Below are 14,337 nucleotides of genomic sequence, written 5' to 3' on the forward strand. Positions count from 1 at the left end.
CGATCGCTAACTTCTTCCTGTAGATACAACTGAGTTTACCGACTGGGGAACACTGCTTTGTGGACGACCGGGTGTGAAGCTGGGCGCGAGGAATTGGACGCCGCTTGTCCTCCTAAATTACTACTACCTATGGAGGTATATATGCTGCTATCTAAAAGAACACGTTTTCTCTTTGAGATCATTGCTTCCTTGCAGTAGATAAATGAGTAGTGCAGGGGGTAAGGCTGTTGTGTAACAACTGACTGTAATGAGGCTGGAAAAAAACGAGAGTTATCGGAGTGATCCTGGCTGACACCGGGTTATGAAGAAACAGATGCCGCAATACTGCTATTATATTAGCAATAGTGCTCAAGGATTCGCTGCATATACGGAATTTCAAAGATGTAAAAGTATGGTTTGCACCTGCGCTTTCAAACGATAATGTAATCCGATTTCTGCAACCCTTATAGACTACCGCTGCTTGTCAATATTTCATATGAAAGTACTCTTGTTGCCCGTCTTTTCCCTGGGCAAAAAGTCCATTTTAAAACCCCAACATGAGTGACCATCGACTTAAAGCAGTTTTGTTGTTCGCTGACGGAACACCAAGATAAGTAACGTCCGTCACCGTAAACCGAGATCTACCGTCTAGCGAGACAGAGGACGACACAAGCAGTCCCTATAGAGTACTTCTTGTCTAGCTCTAAGCCTGAACTTACCCTAACGACTAAAGATATCGCGATATAACACAACATCTATTACTACAAACCGAGATCCACTATATAGCGAGACAGGGGATAATATAGGTAGTCCCTATAGAGTACTCCTTACCTAGCTCCTATCCCGGGTCACTGGTATAGGTAAAAAGGTCTTAGAGTATATAGAGGCTCTACATATCCTCACTAGGGCTCTTCTTCTCCTCCGTACAGAGCCTCTACACACCTTAACTAGGTCTCTTCTTCTACTCCGTACACGTATCACCATCTCGCTTCACGGTTAATCTCGCTTCACAGTGACGGACGTTATGCGTGATATGTTGGAGTTTACTAAGCCCAACAGGCCCACTTTTACGCGAAGATCTGCAAGAGCTTGACGCATCGGGAGCAGTGACGGAAAGACGGGCATTTGCTCCGTTGCCGCTCTATGCGACTGAGCAAAAATATGGTCAATTATTGGTTGAAATGGCAAGCTGATCGTGCTGCCTGAAATTGCGCCAAATAAAAGATCAACGTGTCAGGCCGAAGCACTGTTGGTTCAAGTTCAGCTGATTGGTGCAAAGATTGTTGCGTCGCATATCGAATCTTTTTTCGATACCAACTGCAGCGTAGTACGCTCATCTCTACCCGAATAAATTTTTGCGGCTGATTGCTGTGCAAACTTCTTGTTGGTCGTCCTCCAGAATGTGTTAGTCGACGTAATGGTGCATAATACTGCTTGTCCACAGCGTAGCCGGATAGCTTTGTAGTGGGTAATAAAGTCGGTTACAAGACAATGTCAAAGCCCGTGTTTTATTGTATCTGTCTTAATAGAGCCATTTGGATACAGATGCCACCAGAGTAGCTTTCCAAGCTGGGAGCCTGGGAAGCCGCAAAGTCGAGCTTGATGTAAAGGCCTAAGACGAGTGGGGGCTTCTTGCTGCATATGCGTATATCACACCAATTCAGCTTAATTTGGCAACTTCTTCGCCCCATCTAAGGACATCCCCACCTGACATCATCCGTGGCTATGAACTGCCATGCTAGTGGTTGCCACAAGGAAGATTATATCATCTCAGCCTTGCGCGTTCAAGTGGCGCTGAGGCGAAAAGTTGTTTTACTGTGATCAACACTTCATTCTCATATTCCTTGAGTACAATGGACGGACAAAACGCGGATTATAGTACACTTGAAGTCGACAGGAGAGCCAATGCGCCTGAAGTAAGGCCGGACGACAACCCACCCGAGGTCAAGGCAAGCGATGATCCAGAAACAGCACACTACCCTGCTACACCAGAGAAACCTGGAGGACTGGAGCCACATACGACCTCTCAACGAGGCCAGGAGGTCTACCTTTTCATCCGAAAAAAGACCCTACAACGGATTCTACTCCTCCTGATCCTTCTCGTGATCATCGGTATCGGTGTCGGAGTTGGTGTCGGCGTCGGAGTAACCAAGAATAAGGGGTCGGGAGGTTCTAAAGAGCCAATATACATCTCATCAAAACGATATGGCATCGTCGGAAATTCAAGCCTTGCTGCTGCGAACTACACCGATACTCAGGGAAATGAGCATTCACAGGTCTTCTACCAAGACAAATCGCGGCAAATCTGGATGGGACACAGTACATCAGATCAAGAGTGGGAATTTTCACATGTTGCGCCGAAAGGAGACAAAAATTCAACTAGTCCTGCGCTTGGAACACCGATCGCCGCATACAACTGGTATAGGGACGACAACAACACCATCCCTCGAAGCGACTTTCGATGCCTGTTTGTAGAAAACAGCAACACCGTCCACGCGCTATGGGCTTATGATCGAAACACTCAAAATTGGACATCAATTGATCAGATTATCTGTCCTGCAGTCGTTGCTTCTCCAGGCTCAAAAGCACTCGCTACATACACTCGCCAATGCGACGGAAAGGCGTGCGCCGACTTCGATTTTATCGCCTACTCAGCCACCGGAAATTATCCAACATTCGAGCTATGGTTGCCATATAAACATAAGGATGACAGCGGCCCCTTTCTTCCTGAATTTGTGGACGTGGACGCGGCCACAGACATAGCTGTAGTACCAGTACCAAGGGTGCCTTCGAAAGATTTATATCCACAAGTCGGAATGTATTTACGTAACAGTACCGGCAGTCTAGTGGAGCTATATGTCGCAGAAGGCAACCATTGGACCTGGACCGACATGCGCGGTAGGCCTTACTGAAGTTTTCAGTTAACTTTGAGCCATGACTAACTTGTGGATTACTTTACAGACCATCTACCAATAGACGAAGGCGTCCAATTTGCAGCAATGTCGCGATTAAATAACAAGTCGCAGGTTGAGATCCAGGTCCTAGCTTCTAAATTAGCTGGAGGAGTGCGTATGCCGTATCTCAACGGTACAGGCTGGAGTTTTGTTGATTTTGTCGACGGCATGGAGGACGTTAAAAGTCTTTCGCCGATTGCCGCCACACAAACAGGTCATGTATTTGCGATCGTAAAGAACGGGTCTCAACTTGTAGAATGGATACGGGAGGATTCGGGGGATATTTCGCCTCCTAAGTTCTCACGTATAGGTGTCGTCAACACCACTGAAGTTTAAGAAAAGATACGTCATATGAAAAGGCATGATAGGCAAGGCCGTAAGAGTTCACCGTCAAGAACTAAAACTTCAGCATAAAAGTTGGCAAATATAAATTTGCAAACAATCGTGTCAGGTTTCACTTTCAAAATACTATGAGGTCAATTCATCCTAAAGACGAAGTCAACGTTATATTGGATATAGTAGCCGCCCTGAATGCCTTCGAATCGCCAATTTAACAGAAGGCGTTGCCTTTTGTGCCCTACCTCGCTGTCGTGCTGATGACATAAAAAATGTGCCTTTACATTCAAATAAAGTGGCTGACACTCATAAGTATAAAGGGTTGGGGTAAGGATATTGAAGCGTCCCTGCTCTTTATAGTAGTTTAAGCGGCGTGACGACGTTTTTTCGTCTTTGAACTATTAATAATGGCTAGCTTATTAAAAGCTTTAACATGGTGCTAGTATATATTCAAACGTAAAGGCGAGGATGAGATAGAGACAAAGTGACACGTTACAATATTTGCCTTCCATCACATACTAGCTCTGGTGTGGAAACTGACAAGACACCAAATTTGAAGATACCTCGTCGACAAATATGCAAATGCGATGACGACTGATATCTAGGATTCAGAATACAACGTCTACTGAGTATAGCTTACCTGGGCCAAGACACGGGATGAAGGATTGTATTCCTTCCGCGGCTCTTTGTACAGTGCTTACCAATGTGTCGCATACATGCTTATATGATCACCGTGTGTCATCTACTCATCTTCCATCTCAAGCAGAAGGATTTACCGGTGCAATCTCATTGAACCACACATAGAGCACCTTACTTGCTGCAGTTGTTCCAGCTTGCAGGGTGCCTAGCTTCGGCAGCTCACGCGTTGGTTGTGGAATTTTGGCCCCTCGAAGTGATCAAATATTAGTAAACAATGCATAATAATCTAAGCCTCAAGGCCAATCTTCGGTAGTGAGAGAATGGACAGTCAATACGCTTGAGCGCATAGTGCACTGTTGGTATTTAATCGTATGTACCACTGATGTCACTTACGAAACATCTACAGGCTGGAAAACCGAGGATTTAAAATCTTTCACCTTTTTCTCCTTCCGGATACTTTCTTTTCTTGTATAGGCTACTCTAACAAGTGTCGCAAGGCGCGATTGCCGCCTGCAAATATTGTGCCTTGGCTAAGGGCTCACGAGGCCAAATTTGGGATGTGGGAGAGCAAGAAACGGATGAGATCGCCGCCTTGCATATGCAAATTGAATGTCGGTCAACCCATTTGGTCTAGTTAGCGCATGATTATCGTTGCCCCGCCCGATATCGATGGTTGCGTCCTGGTTCCCTCTATATGACCTCAGAGCTGAACAAATTTCAGCCTTGCGTCTTTGGACTTGCGCAAGGGCTGGTTTTTGCCTATAATACCCGTAATCGCCCAATTTCTCTTCCACTATCGCACGCATGATGAGCAGAGAAAATACGGATTACAGTACGCTTGAAGTAAATCGGGAGGCTGATTTACCTCAAGTAAGGCCGAGTGATGGTCCGGAGCTGGTCCAAAATCCGTCAAACAAAGAAGAATATCCCAAATTTGATTCAGCCAGCCGACCTACGCATGGATCGGGCAGTCATGGGGCTAGGAAAAAAACTCTTCGGTTGGCCCTGATTTTGGTCCTAATCATTCTTACAAGTATCGGCGTTGGACTCGGCGTCGGACTTGGGGTGACAAGAGGCAAATCTTCTACCCGGAGTGATAGACCAAAAAATCCTTCGGTCGAACGGCAAGGAATCGCTCCTAATTCTGGCCTGTCAGCAACGAACTATACCGACCAGCGTGGAGTTGAGCATTCTCAAGTCTATTATCAAGATAAGACCCTCCAGTTATGGATGGCAGACAAGAGCATGTCAAGCCAAATTTGGAATTTCTCTCATGTTGTGGTCCGAGAACATTCCAACAAAACGTTTCCGAAGAATGGAACACCTATCTCTGCATACAACTGGCTGGATCCGCTCGCTGGAGGTAACCAGAGTACCTTCCGGTGTTTGTTTGTGGACAATAGCAGTAATGTCCGCGCACTATCGGCCGACTGGACAAATGACAATTGGAAATCAGTGGACGGTTTAGTTTCTGGCCTTCCTTCACCTTACGACCCAAAATTGCTCGCTCAATACACAAAGCAATGTGGCAACGATACTTGTATTGATTTCGACATTATTGCCTACTGGAACACGGAAGGAGCTTTGGCTTTGAAATTCCCGCATGGGCTTTCGGAGGCCAGCGGTCCATTTATCCCTCCAGGCGTCCAGCCAGACTCAGAGACAGCCGTCGCTTTGGCACCTATTCCGGTAGTCGCGCCCAAAAACTATTCAAAACCCAAAATAGCTATGTATCTTCGAAACAGTGCTGGCAACCTGACAGAGCTGTATGACGAATACGGTCATAATTGGTACAAGACCAAGCTACAAAGTAAGTTTATACAAGTAAGAATGAAATTGTATCCAGTGGCTCTAACAATGGTAGCAAATATAACAATTGATAGAGGCTCCCAACTTGCAGCGTTATCTCGGCTTGATGATGGCTTGCTTAAAATACAGGTCTTGGCTTCCAAGTCGGATGGGGGCGTAAAAATGGCTTTTCTTAACGGTACTCTTTGGAACGAACTTGATTCTGTCAACGGAATGGAGAGCGTACTGCCACTTTCTCCAATCGCTGCTACCCAGGCTGGCTATGTTTATACGCTCGGAGAGGGACACCAAGTTGTAGAGTGGGTTCGGAACAACAGCTCTCCCCCTACATTCTTGCGTCTAGGGACTATCAACACAACCAATGTTTGAAAGGAAGACTATTTTTAGATTAGTTTCAAACGTATATAATTTTCGGATCCCGGCCTTGATATCCTAGAAATTTAATTAGTTTCAGACTCAACAAATGAGAATGGTTTTGCGCTTAGGCGGAGGATGGCAAGGTATAGAAAATCACTTTACCAATTTTTGGTTCGCAACTTTTCGTGGTTAAACTGAGTTCACTAACACTTTCATTATTCAAAAAGGGCCAAACTGTGTATGTTGGTGGACTATTGATGGACTAAAGACACATAGGTTTTGTAGCCTTACATTAACGATTGATAAGATTTGCTCAGTGGCCCTGGTTGGCTTAAAACTGTCGTGGTTTCTTCCCAAGGACGTTTGTCATACTTGGCCCGTCTCGGATCGCCCTAGTACTGCGGTGGGCCGGTGCGGTCACAACATGCGGCTGACCCGGAGCTTTCTATCTAACAGCTTGTTTAAACAATTTTGAGGGCTAAGCGTTAGTCTAATGCCAGAATTCCTATATAGGCAAGGTAAAGGTTGGTTAAGACAAAAGTAAAGTCATATGCGCGTATGGTATCCGGGGACATGTGAGACTATGATTCCATCTCGCATACCTTCCGTCCAAGCCCGAACCGAGTAATATGCTTACGATTTGTGCGCAAGCTGGCTCTTGGGTAGCGCCTTCAGGTCGACTATAAATAAGATCGTAGACACTAGTAGTTTGTTGACTGACAGGCAGCACCCAATCATCTTCGTTGTGTATATTTCATGTCTAATAAGTATATGCATGCGTTCGTCTCGTGTGTAACGCAAGAGTTCTAGGCGAAAAATCAGAAACATTAATGCCTCAAGGATTGCATCGGTACCAAGTGCACTTACAGGACCGCGCGTACAAACTGTGCTGTTGTTGGGGCGTGAGGGCCCGGCGACTTTGGTACGTTTCTCGGGTGCGAGAAGTTCGGCCGAAGGCATAGCATAGCCCTCTCTGACAGACGTCATATGTTCCAGCGATGTACATATTAGTCTTATGAAACTAAATTTATTCTTAGTAAATCGTAGCATACCGCGAAAGGTTTTGTATGTTGAATCTCTTTAGTGCACTTGCTGCATTATTCAGTGTATATTTTCTTTCAGACGAACAATTTGTGGAGCGTGAATGGTGTAAGAGCTTTCCGCATCCGGACTGTTCAACGATGTATTCTAAAGCTAACCTCCTTCGGAAGCACGGCATGTTTGGAATGCATTCGGAGGATTTGCAAGACGCTTTCGGAAACAATTCTGAAGATCGTAAGGACGCGGCATACTTCTTGGCCCTTGGCGCTCAACAAGGACCCAACGCTTTTCTTTATATTCTCAACTACTTGCAGCATCTCATCGCATTCCTCTTTCTTCACTTCATGTCACACTGAAAGGTAGTTATTTGCCCTTTTCCAATCAGCCGAACAGCATCATGGGAACAGCCACAGAGAAAGAAGAGATCCGCCGCTTGTTCGACCCTTCAGAAGACATATGCACGCAAAACATCCCGCGCTCCGAACTCATCATTTACAACCCCAAGAAACAAACCTCCGAGCTCCAAATGACGTGCGAAACGAGACCATTTCCCTTCAGGGACACCGGAACCCTTGTCATCCACTTACACGGCGCATGTCACGGCAACGGCAAACTCAACTCCAATGCCAAGGCTTCATACGGCATCTACCTTGGACCTGGCTCTCGTTACAACACCGAGGAACTTCTCCCTTCTTCTCTTCCGCAAACCAGCACGTGTGCAGATGTTTATGGGCTAGCGCATGCTCTGGAAATAGTGAAAAATATCGCGAAGGACGACGCCAGACTCGAGCGGGTCAAGATCGCCACTGATTCGCGCTTCTTAATTCAGGCGATGACGGAGTGGATGAATATGTGGATCGAGCATAAGGGATTTACGCCTCAGGGCAGGCCCGTTGCGCATTTTGAGACACTCAGAAATCTTCATGATAGCCTCAACTATTTGGAATCCGCCGAAGGAGGCTACGAAGTGCAGTTCTGGCATGTTCCAAGGGAGATGAACAAAGAAGCTTACGCGTTAGCGTATGCGGCACTGGATGATGTTTGAAGGAGGCTGTGAGGAAAATGTAGTTATTGTAGTTAGGGGATTGCTACAAACTATGTGAAATTTTCTAAAGTTAAACATCAACGAAGTCTAGTGCATACTTTTGGTACCCAGTCAATCTTTTATTCTCCTTGAATATAGACCCTTAACCAGAGCTTCTCACTCTGTTTTATCCCGCGGCTTCTCCGAGCCGGCCGTGACCTCTACAGGGGGTGATTGAAACATAGATAATTCATAGACCATCTCGAGCATATGTAAAGTCCAGATTCTCGATATACCGATCGACGACCGCGTCGCGAAACCTATCACCAAGACCCTCGGCAATGCTGTGCGCTTTCAACGTGTATTCTCTCAGAGTCAGGCAGTCGGGGTCGGGAAAGCGCCCCATCTTCAGCGTCCGGTATTCTCGCGCCGCGGTGTTGAACTTGTGCCGAGACGTCTTGGTGTACCGCTTCCGTAGGGCTTCGCATGCTTGCGAGAAGTTGTTTTGTTGGGTTTCGCAGAGGCCCATAAAGTATTTTAGCGCTGGCCCGGTGAGGTGCGTCTCTAGGGTCAACACTTTTATGAATTCTTTGTTATCGTCGTCGCGGATGTCGGAGGATGCATCGTCGGCGATTATCGTGCAGGCTTTGATCCATTGCTCGATGTTCTCGCCTAGGGAGTCGCCGGTGAATTTGCGCATTTTGGGGACAGGTGTTGAGGAGGGTGGCTTTGATGGCATGGGAGGCTGCAGGTTTTCTGTGGTTCGGCTTTTTAAAGGCGATGGGTCCGGTGGGCAAATCTTGGATGGTACGTGTACTGAGTTCAAGGGTTGATGGTGGTGAGTGCCTGTCGCTTGCCGCTCAGCCAGCCTGGCAGCAAAGCAACATCAAGCATCCTTTTGATTTCCTCTGCCAACATCCACGCAACCAAACTTAGCAGTAGCGCTGTACTGGTGGGAAATAGCAGTACTTTCTTGCCTTCTTTAGGGTTATTTTCTTTTACGCCGTTTTGTTTCTAACGAAATCACAAACATCCCGTGTTACACAAACTTTTTTAAATTTGCAAACTCTTCTCCTCTTTAACATGTGGAGTTTAAAAGCCAGCTCTACAACAAACCATTAACCAAACAAAAAGAACGGTCATTCGAGAAGATTCTAGATTCTTCCACAGTGCTTAACAAACAACCCTTGCAACGTCATTTAAAGACGGCACTGCATCCCTTTCACACAGCTAGGTAGTCTTCCTAAACCCTTACGTCACCAACTCTCAGCCACGGGGAAGGCCCGGCGGAGGTGCCTCCATTCACCGACCAGACGCAGCAGGAATCAGCACCGAAGCAATTTACGCACCGAAAATCACGCCGCCCCTCAGCCACGGCCCTATGCCCAGTCACCGCCAACCTGCTCCACGCCCACTCACCGAGGCCTCGCCACCCAACGCGCACGCACTCTGTACCGCGACATACACGCCGTAGAGAAACTAGCACACAGTAACCTTCACACCTACATCAATGACATCGTGCAGGAGCATTGCGTACATGATCACAAGAATCCATCGCGTGGCGCAGCCAGCTGTTTTGTGGTCGGAGCCGCGGTGTAGGATGTGACGCAGCGGACCTACCCGGCGCCACTCATGACGGAACGCCACCAACGCAGCATGCTCACGCGTGCACGACCTGGCATCATTGGAACAATTTCAACACATCGTAAAATTCATGTGCAAACTTAAGGTCTACACCAAAATGACGTCACCTGGGTTGAGCAAAGAAGGCGAAAGCCGTGTTAAATCAACCCGTGGATGTTTCCTTTCAGCACGACATCACCACGCACGAGAAAGCCAACATCATATACAGCAATTTAGATTAAGCACGCTCTACCACACTATCGCTCCAGAAACCGAAACTTTTATGAAAGTCATGTGTGTTTTCCCGGGGGTATAAGAAGAAAAAAGGATCAACGCAGGACCAAGCAGACCAACCAGCAGAGCCTGAGAGTAAAGGAAAAGCAGAAAGTGTGTAGTGGGGGGAGGGGGGGGGGGGGGGGGGGGAGGGGGGGGGGGGGGGGGACAGTGAGGGGCCGGGGCTGATAAATTCGTAACGAAAAAAACAAATTTAGTTGGCAGGAAAGTGATTGTCCGATCCATCCTTGCACAGACTGGATGTGTGAATACACACCAGGGGGGGGGGGGGGGGGGGGGGGGGGGGGGGGGATTGAGTAGAGTTTTCTTCCTTGGAAACCCAAGCACCGACGTCAGGGCCCGCACACCGCCGTCGGACTAGGCGTCACAGCCTTTGTAACGCTTCCCGGCACCGTAACCACCAAGAGAATAACGGATGCTGTGGCGATCCGAGCTCGAAGAAGGTCCATCTTCGAATTCCTTCGTAGTGCGCTTGCGCTTCGACTTCTGCGCCGCCTGTGTGTTCTGAATGTGCGTGGTGTCATTGCTCTTGGATCCGAAGGCTGAGTGAAACGTGCCAAGGTCGGACTGGTTCATACTCGACTTCTGCGGAGCCTGTGTGCCGGAGCTGAACAGGCTCGTATTCAACTTCGGCGAAGACTGGGTGGGAGAGCCGAACAAGTTCAAATTAGGCTTCTGCGGAGCCTGTGTACCAGAGCTGAACAAACTCATATTCGACTTCTGCGAAGCCTGCGTGTCTTGACTCTCCATACCGACGTTATCCGAGCGGAAGACCGGGTGGAAAGGTCCGAAGTCGAACTTGCTCATGTGATCCTTAGAGTCGAAATGCTGATGGCCGTGGCTACGACAGTCAATCTGCATACCAGGCAAGCTGTCGTTCCTGGCGCCGGGACGAGAGAAGCTTGGACCAGAGGCTTTCCTACTACGCTCCTGCGGTGCAGAGACAGGGTGTGGGGTTGTCTTCGGAAGTGCGGAGGAGTCTTTTCCACTTGACCGAGAGGCCCTCGGGCCTTGTCCGGAAGCCGATTCTTCGCGATGGTCATCTTCGAACGTTACGAACTTGATTTTGCGGCAAAAGCCCGTGTTCGTACTCTTCTGCGCCTGTGCGTCTCCTTCACTGTGACGGCTATGCTTGTCAGGTCTTGAGGATGTGGCAGTAGGTTCGCTCTTTAAAGCACCTGAATGATGACGAGGCTTGGTGTCTTGTCCGGCTTGATGACGAGTGGCTCTTAGTTTGTCGTTGTTTGCAGAGCTGGGCTGGGATTGCGATGGCTGAGAGGCGCAGGGTTGCTTCGCCCCGTGGGTCTTTGAAGCATCGTTGACCAGCTTCAGGATTTTCATACGCATTATGTCAAATTCGACTCTGAAGGAGTTACGCTGAAACAGCACTGTCCCCGAAACTTGGTTCAGAAGGTCCAGCATGCTTTTGCATTGCCTCTCAAATGAGCTTTTTTGACGTGCGATGAGTGTAAGGAGCTCCGAAGCCTCGAGAGGGAGGTTGTCGGGAAGAGGGGGATCACTGTTAACAGTAGGGTGGGGGTCGGGGAAATGAGCCATAAGTTGGGAGTCGGTGAGGTCTTTGAACGAGTCGTTGGAGTCCTGACTCTGCTGACCGGGATTCTCCTGACTCCGCGGTAAATGAAGGTCCTGGGTCGGCAGGCGGGCGGCCAGCTTGTTGAGAGCGCGGATGGCAGGTTCGATGGCGCGCATTTCTTGAGCGAAGTTCAAGACGGGGAGGTCATCGGGAAGCATGGAGGGAGGAAGGGTCTTAGCAGGCATGGTGGAGTCGAGCGATGAAGGCATGCCGAGATGACAAGAGACAGATGAGGTGGAAGTTGACGAGGGTGGAGGGGGGAGGGTTTATATATGGAAAGAGAAGAAGGCGGACAGCAGGCGAGAGAATAAGCGAAGGGTAAGCGAAGAGTTTGTAAGCAGGGTGTGAGTGCAGTCACCCAGTGTTAACGGAAGGTAAGCGTTGTATGTGCAGAGGGTGAGTGGGTGGAAAAGCAGGGGTATGTTAAAACATACCCTTCCCACTATCTTAACACGGCTGACCTCCTCGCTTAGTATCTTTATAAACCCACCCCAATCTCGCCCTCAGAGCCTCCATCCTTCCTTCAACTTTCTTCTCTACACCCATTTCGGCATATCGTTCACCATGCAAGAAGCTTCCTTCGCCACTACTATTCCAAACACTCCGCCGGATAGGTGGGTCTCTACTATCCCAAATACTCCAACAGGCTCTAATACAACAACCCTTGCCAATCCGAACCCTATCATCACAGATTCCTTTAACTCTACCTTCGTGGACCTCTCTACCTGGAACTATGATCCTGCGGGTCATCGCGGTGATTTCGCCCGCATCTACCCAATGTCTCCAACAGCTCGTCGCATCTTCAATCAACTCGTCGATGAGCTCATCGCAAAGCCAAGGTCGCTTCAACACGTGCGCAAATTCGTCCATTACGACATAGTCGACCCCAACGACCATGACAATTTAGGTGGCGGCAGATACTGCGGTTTCTTTCGCCTGAACTTCAACATTCCCCCAGCCCACGAGCATATTGGTTGGGTCCTTGGAACTAGCCGACGCGGACTTGCTACGGGTGGAGCAGATGTACTACTGGCTCCTGGACCTTCTACCTTCAACGTCGAGAGCAGGCACGTTTATCTCCAACACCATCGTCAAACGGGTGTGCTAATGATCATAGCTGGGAAACACCCCGTCTTGATCAATGGCATAGAGAAACTTCAGAATGCATGCCACGCCGTCTGTGAGCCCACCGGGATCACCATCGGTGACCTTGCATTCAAAATATCTTTCACCGACCTCGATGAGGAAAGCTATCGGTATCAACTGAGGCGCGTCATGGACTTGAACGCTCCTAGCTTTCCCCGGATCCCACATGAAATCACGCCTGCACCTACTCCAGACATGAACCACTACAGGGTTAACACTAAATACTACTCCTATCCCGTGCACGCTGGAGGGACATATTCAACTGTAGCATACGCATTCGTCAAGGCTACTGGTGAAGCGGTAGCTTTGAAGATCATGAAGAGGACCCGCCACAACACCTTTGATATCGACAAGGAACTTCGAATTATGCGCATGCTCAACCACGTAAGTCCCCAAAGCTATTAACATTTGAATATACTGACTACTTCTGAACAGACTAACGTTTCGAAGCTCAAGGACTTCATCGGCGGAGAGTATCCGGTTGGCTCTGGTCAAGGTGAGTGCCAACAAGTCACTGCTGTCCTCTCACCTTTCGCACCGGCGCTATCAACGCGTCTTCACGGAGATCAACGCCCAGAGAACGAATGGATTGCCTACGTTATGAAACAATGCTACGGAGGCCTCGCCTACATTCATGCTAAAGGCATACTGCACCACGACATCAAGCTCGACAACATCGGTGTCGTCGATTCCATTCCGCCGCGGGCAGTCATCATGGACTTCGGCCACGCTGCTGTCGAGGAGTATAGTACGAACCACATGCTTGGAACGGTCCGTTACCTGGCTCCTGAGATTATAGCGTTGAAGCAGGAGTCCAAGGCCGCCGAGAGAGCTTACCCCGCTACGCCATATTTCGGAGCGCCTGTTGACGTCTGGGCACTTTCCCTCTGCGTCTACGAGCTGTACATCGGCAAGATAATCAAATGGGCCTCGGTTAACCGCGCAGACTACGAAGCGCTGGACGAATATTTCAAAACGGAGCTCAGGAATAGAGATGACGACCGGCTTGCGTCAAAGCTCGTGACTTTGGCTTGTAGGGGACTGCAGTGGAAGCCTTCGGAAAGGTGCTCTGCAGCGGATGGACATCTTTACTTGTCATAAAGGCATGGGTTTTCTTAAAGATTTCGAGTCACATGAGATCCTGTGCGCTCTCTTTTCTTTGGATGCTGTGAAGCTGGGCGCGAGGAATTGGACGCCGCTTGTCCTTCTAAATTACTACTACCTATGGAGGTATATAAGATACTATCTAGAAGGACACGTTTTCTCTTTGAGATCATTGCTTCCTTGCAGTGGATAAATGAGTAGTGCAGGGGGTAAGGCTGTTGTGTAACCACTAGATAATGAGGCTGAAAAAACGAGAGTTATCGGAGTGATCCTGGCTGACAGATGCTTTTGACTTTGTCAGTATTAAAACCGCCAGTATGAATAGCAAGCAAAGTAACAATAAACATAATATACCCTTCCTTCCAAACTACAACTCTCAGTCCTGTGATTGAAATACTGTCTCCAAACGAAACTCTTAAAAGGCTTTTACACAAAAG

General features: G+C 48.4%; 6 protein-coding genes across 6 annotated transcripts; 5 read left to right on the forward strand and 1 right to left on the reverse strand.

The window, feature by feature from the left end:
• Positions 1–1,832: 1,832 nt before the first annotated feature.
• On the forward strand, positions 1,833–3,269 carry K452DRAFT_303631 (uncharacterized protein; the record flags this gene model as incomplete). Its single annotated transcript, XM_033542750.1, has 2 exons — positions 1,833–2,877; positions 2,941–3,269. 2 exons carry the CDS (start codon positions 1,833–1,835, stop codon positions 3,267–3,269), a joined length of 1,374 nt encoding a protein of 457 aa, XP_033391032.1.
• Positions 3,270–5,580: 2,311 nt separating this feature from the next.
• K452DRAFT_363237 (uncharacterized protein) lies at positions 5,581–6,086 on the forward strand (the record flags this gene model as incomplete). The annotated part of the gene is made up of 2 exons (XM_033546560.1): positions 5,581–5,718; positions 5,773–6,086. The coding sequence occupies exons 1-2, from the start codon at positions 5,637–5,639 to the stop codon at positions 6,084–6,086; spliced, it is 396 nt and encodes a 131-aa protein (XP_033391033.1). The 5' UTR covers positions 5,581–5,636.
• A 1,312-nt stretch (positions 6,087–7,398) lies between these two features.
• On the forward strand, positions 7,399–8,160 carry K452DRAFT_333212 (uncharacterized protein; the record flags this gene model as incomplete). Its single annotated transcript, XM_033545168.1, has 1 exon — positions 7,399–8,160. A coding segment is annotated over one exon (762 nt), but the record flags the coding sequence as incomplete, so codon positions are not given.
• A 229-nt stretch (positions 8,161–8,389) lies between these two features.
• Positions 8,390–9,242, forward strand: K452DRAFT_333214 (uncharacterized protein). The gene has a single exon (XM_033545169.1). It carries the CDS (start codon positions 8,481–8,483, stop codon positions 8,970–8,972), a length of 492 nt encoding a protein of 163 aa, XP_033391035.1. The 5' UTR covers positions 8,390–8,480; the 3' UTR covers positions 8,973–9,242.
• A 1,171-nt stretch (positions 9,243–10,413) lies between these two features.
• On the reverse strand, positions 10,414–11,835 carry K452DRAFT_323127 (uncharacterized protein; the record flags this gene model as incomplete). The annotated part of the gene is made up of 1 exon (XM_033544608.1): positions 10,414–11,835. The coding sequence occupies one exon, from the start codon at positions 11,833–11,835 to the stop codon at positions 10,414–10,416; it is 1,422 nt and encodes a 473-aa protein (XP_033391036.1).
• A 592-nt stretch (positions 11,836–12,427) lies between these two features.
• On the forward strand, positions 12,428–13,897 carry K452DRAFT_239598 (uncharacterized protein; the record flags this gene model as incomplete). Its single annotated transcript, XM_033537735.1, has 2 exons — positions 12,428–13,180; positions 13,253–13,897. 2 exons carry the CDS (start codon positions 12,428–12,430, stop codon positions 13,895–13,897), a joined length of 1,398 nt encoding a protein of 465 aa, XP_033391037.1.
• Positions 13,898–14,337: the final 440 nt, after the last annotated feature.

The sequence above is a fragment of the Aplosporella prunicola genome (genome assembly GCF_010093885.1).
Source record: "Aplosporella prunicola CBS 121167 unplaced genomic scaffold K452scaffold_129, whole genome shotgun sequence".
NCBI lineage: Eukaryota > Fungi > Ascomycota > Dothideomycetes > Botryosphaeriales > Aplosporellaceae > Aplosporella > Aplosporella prunicola.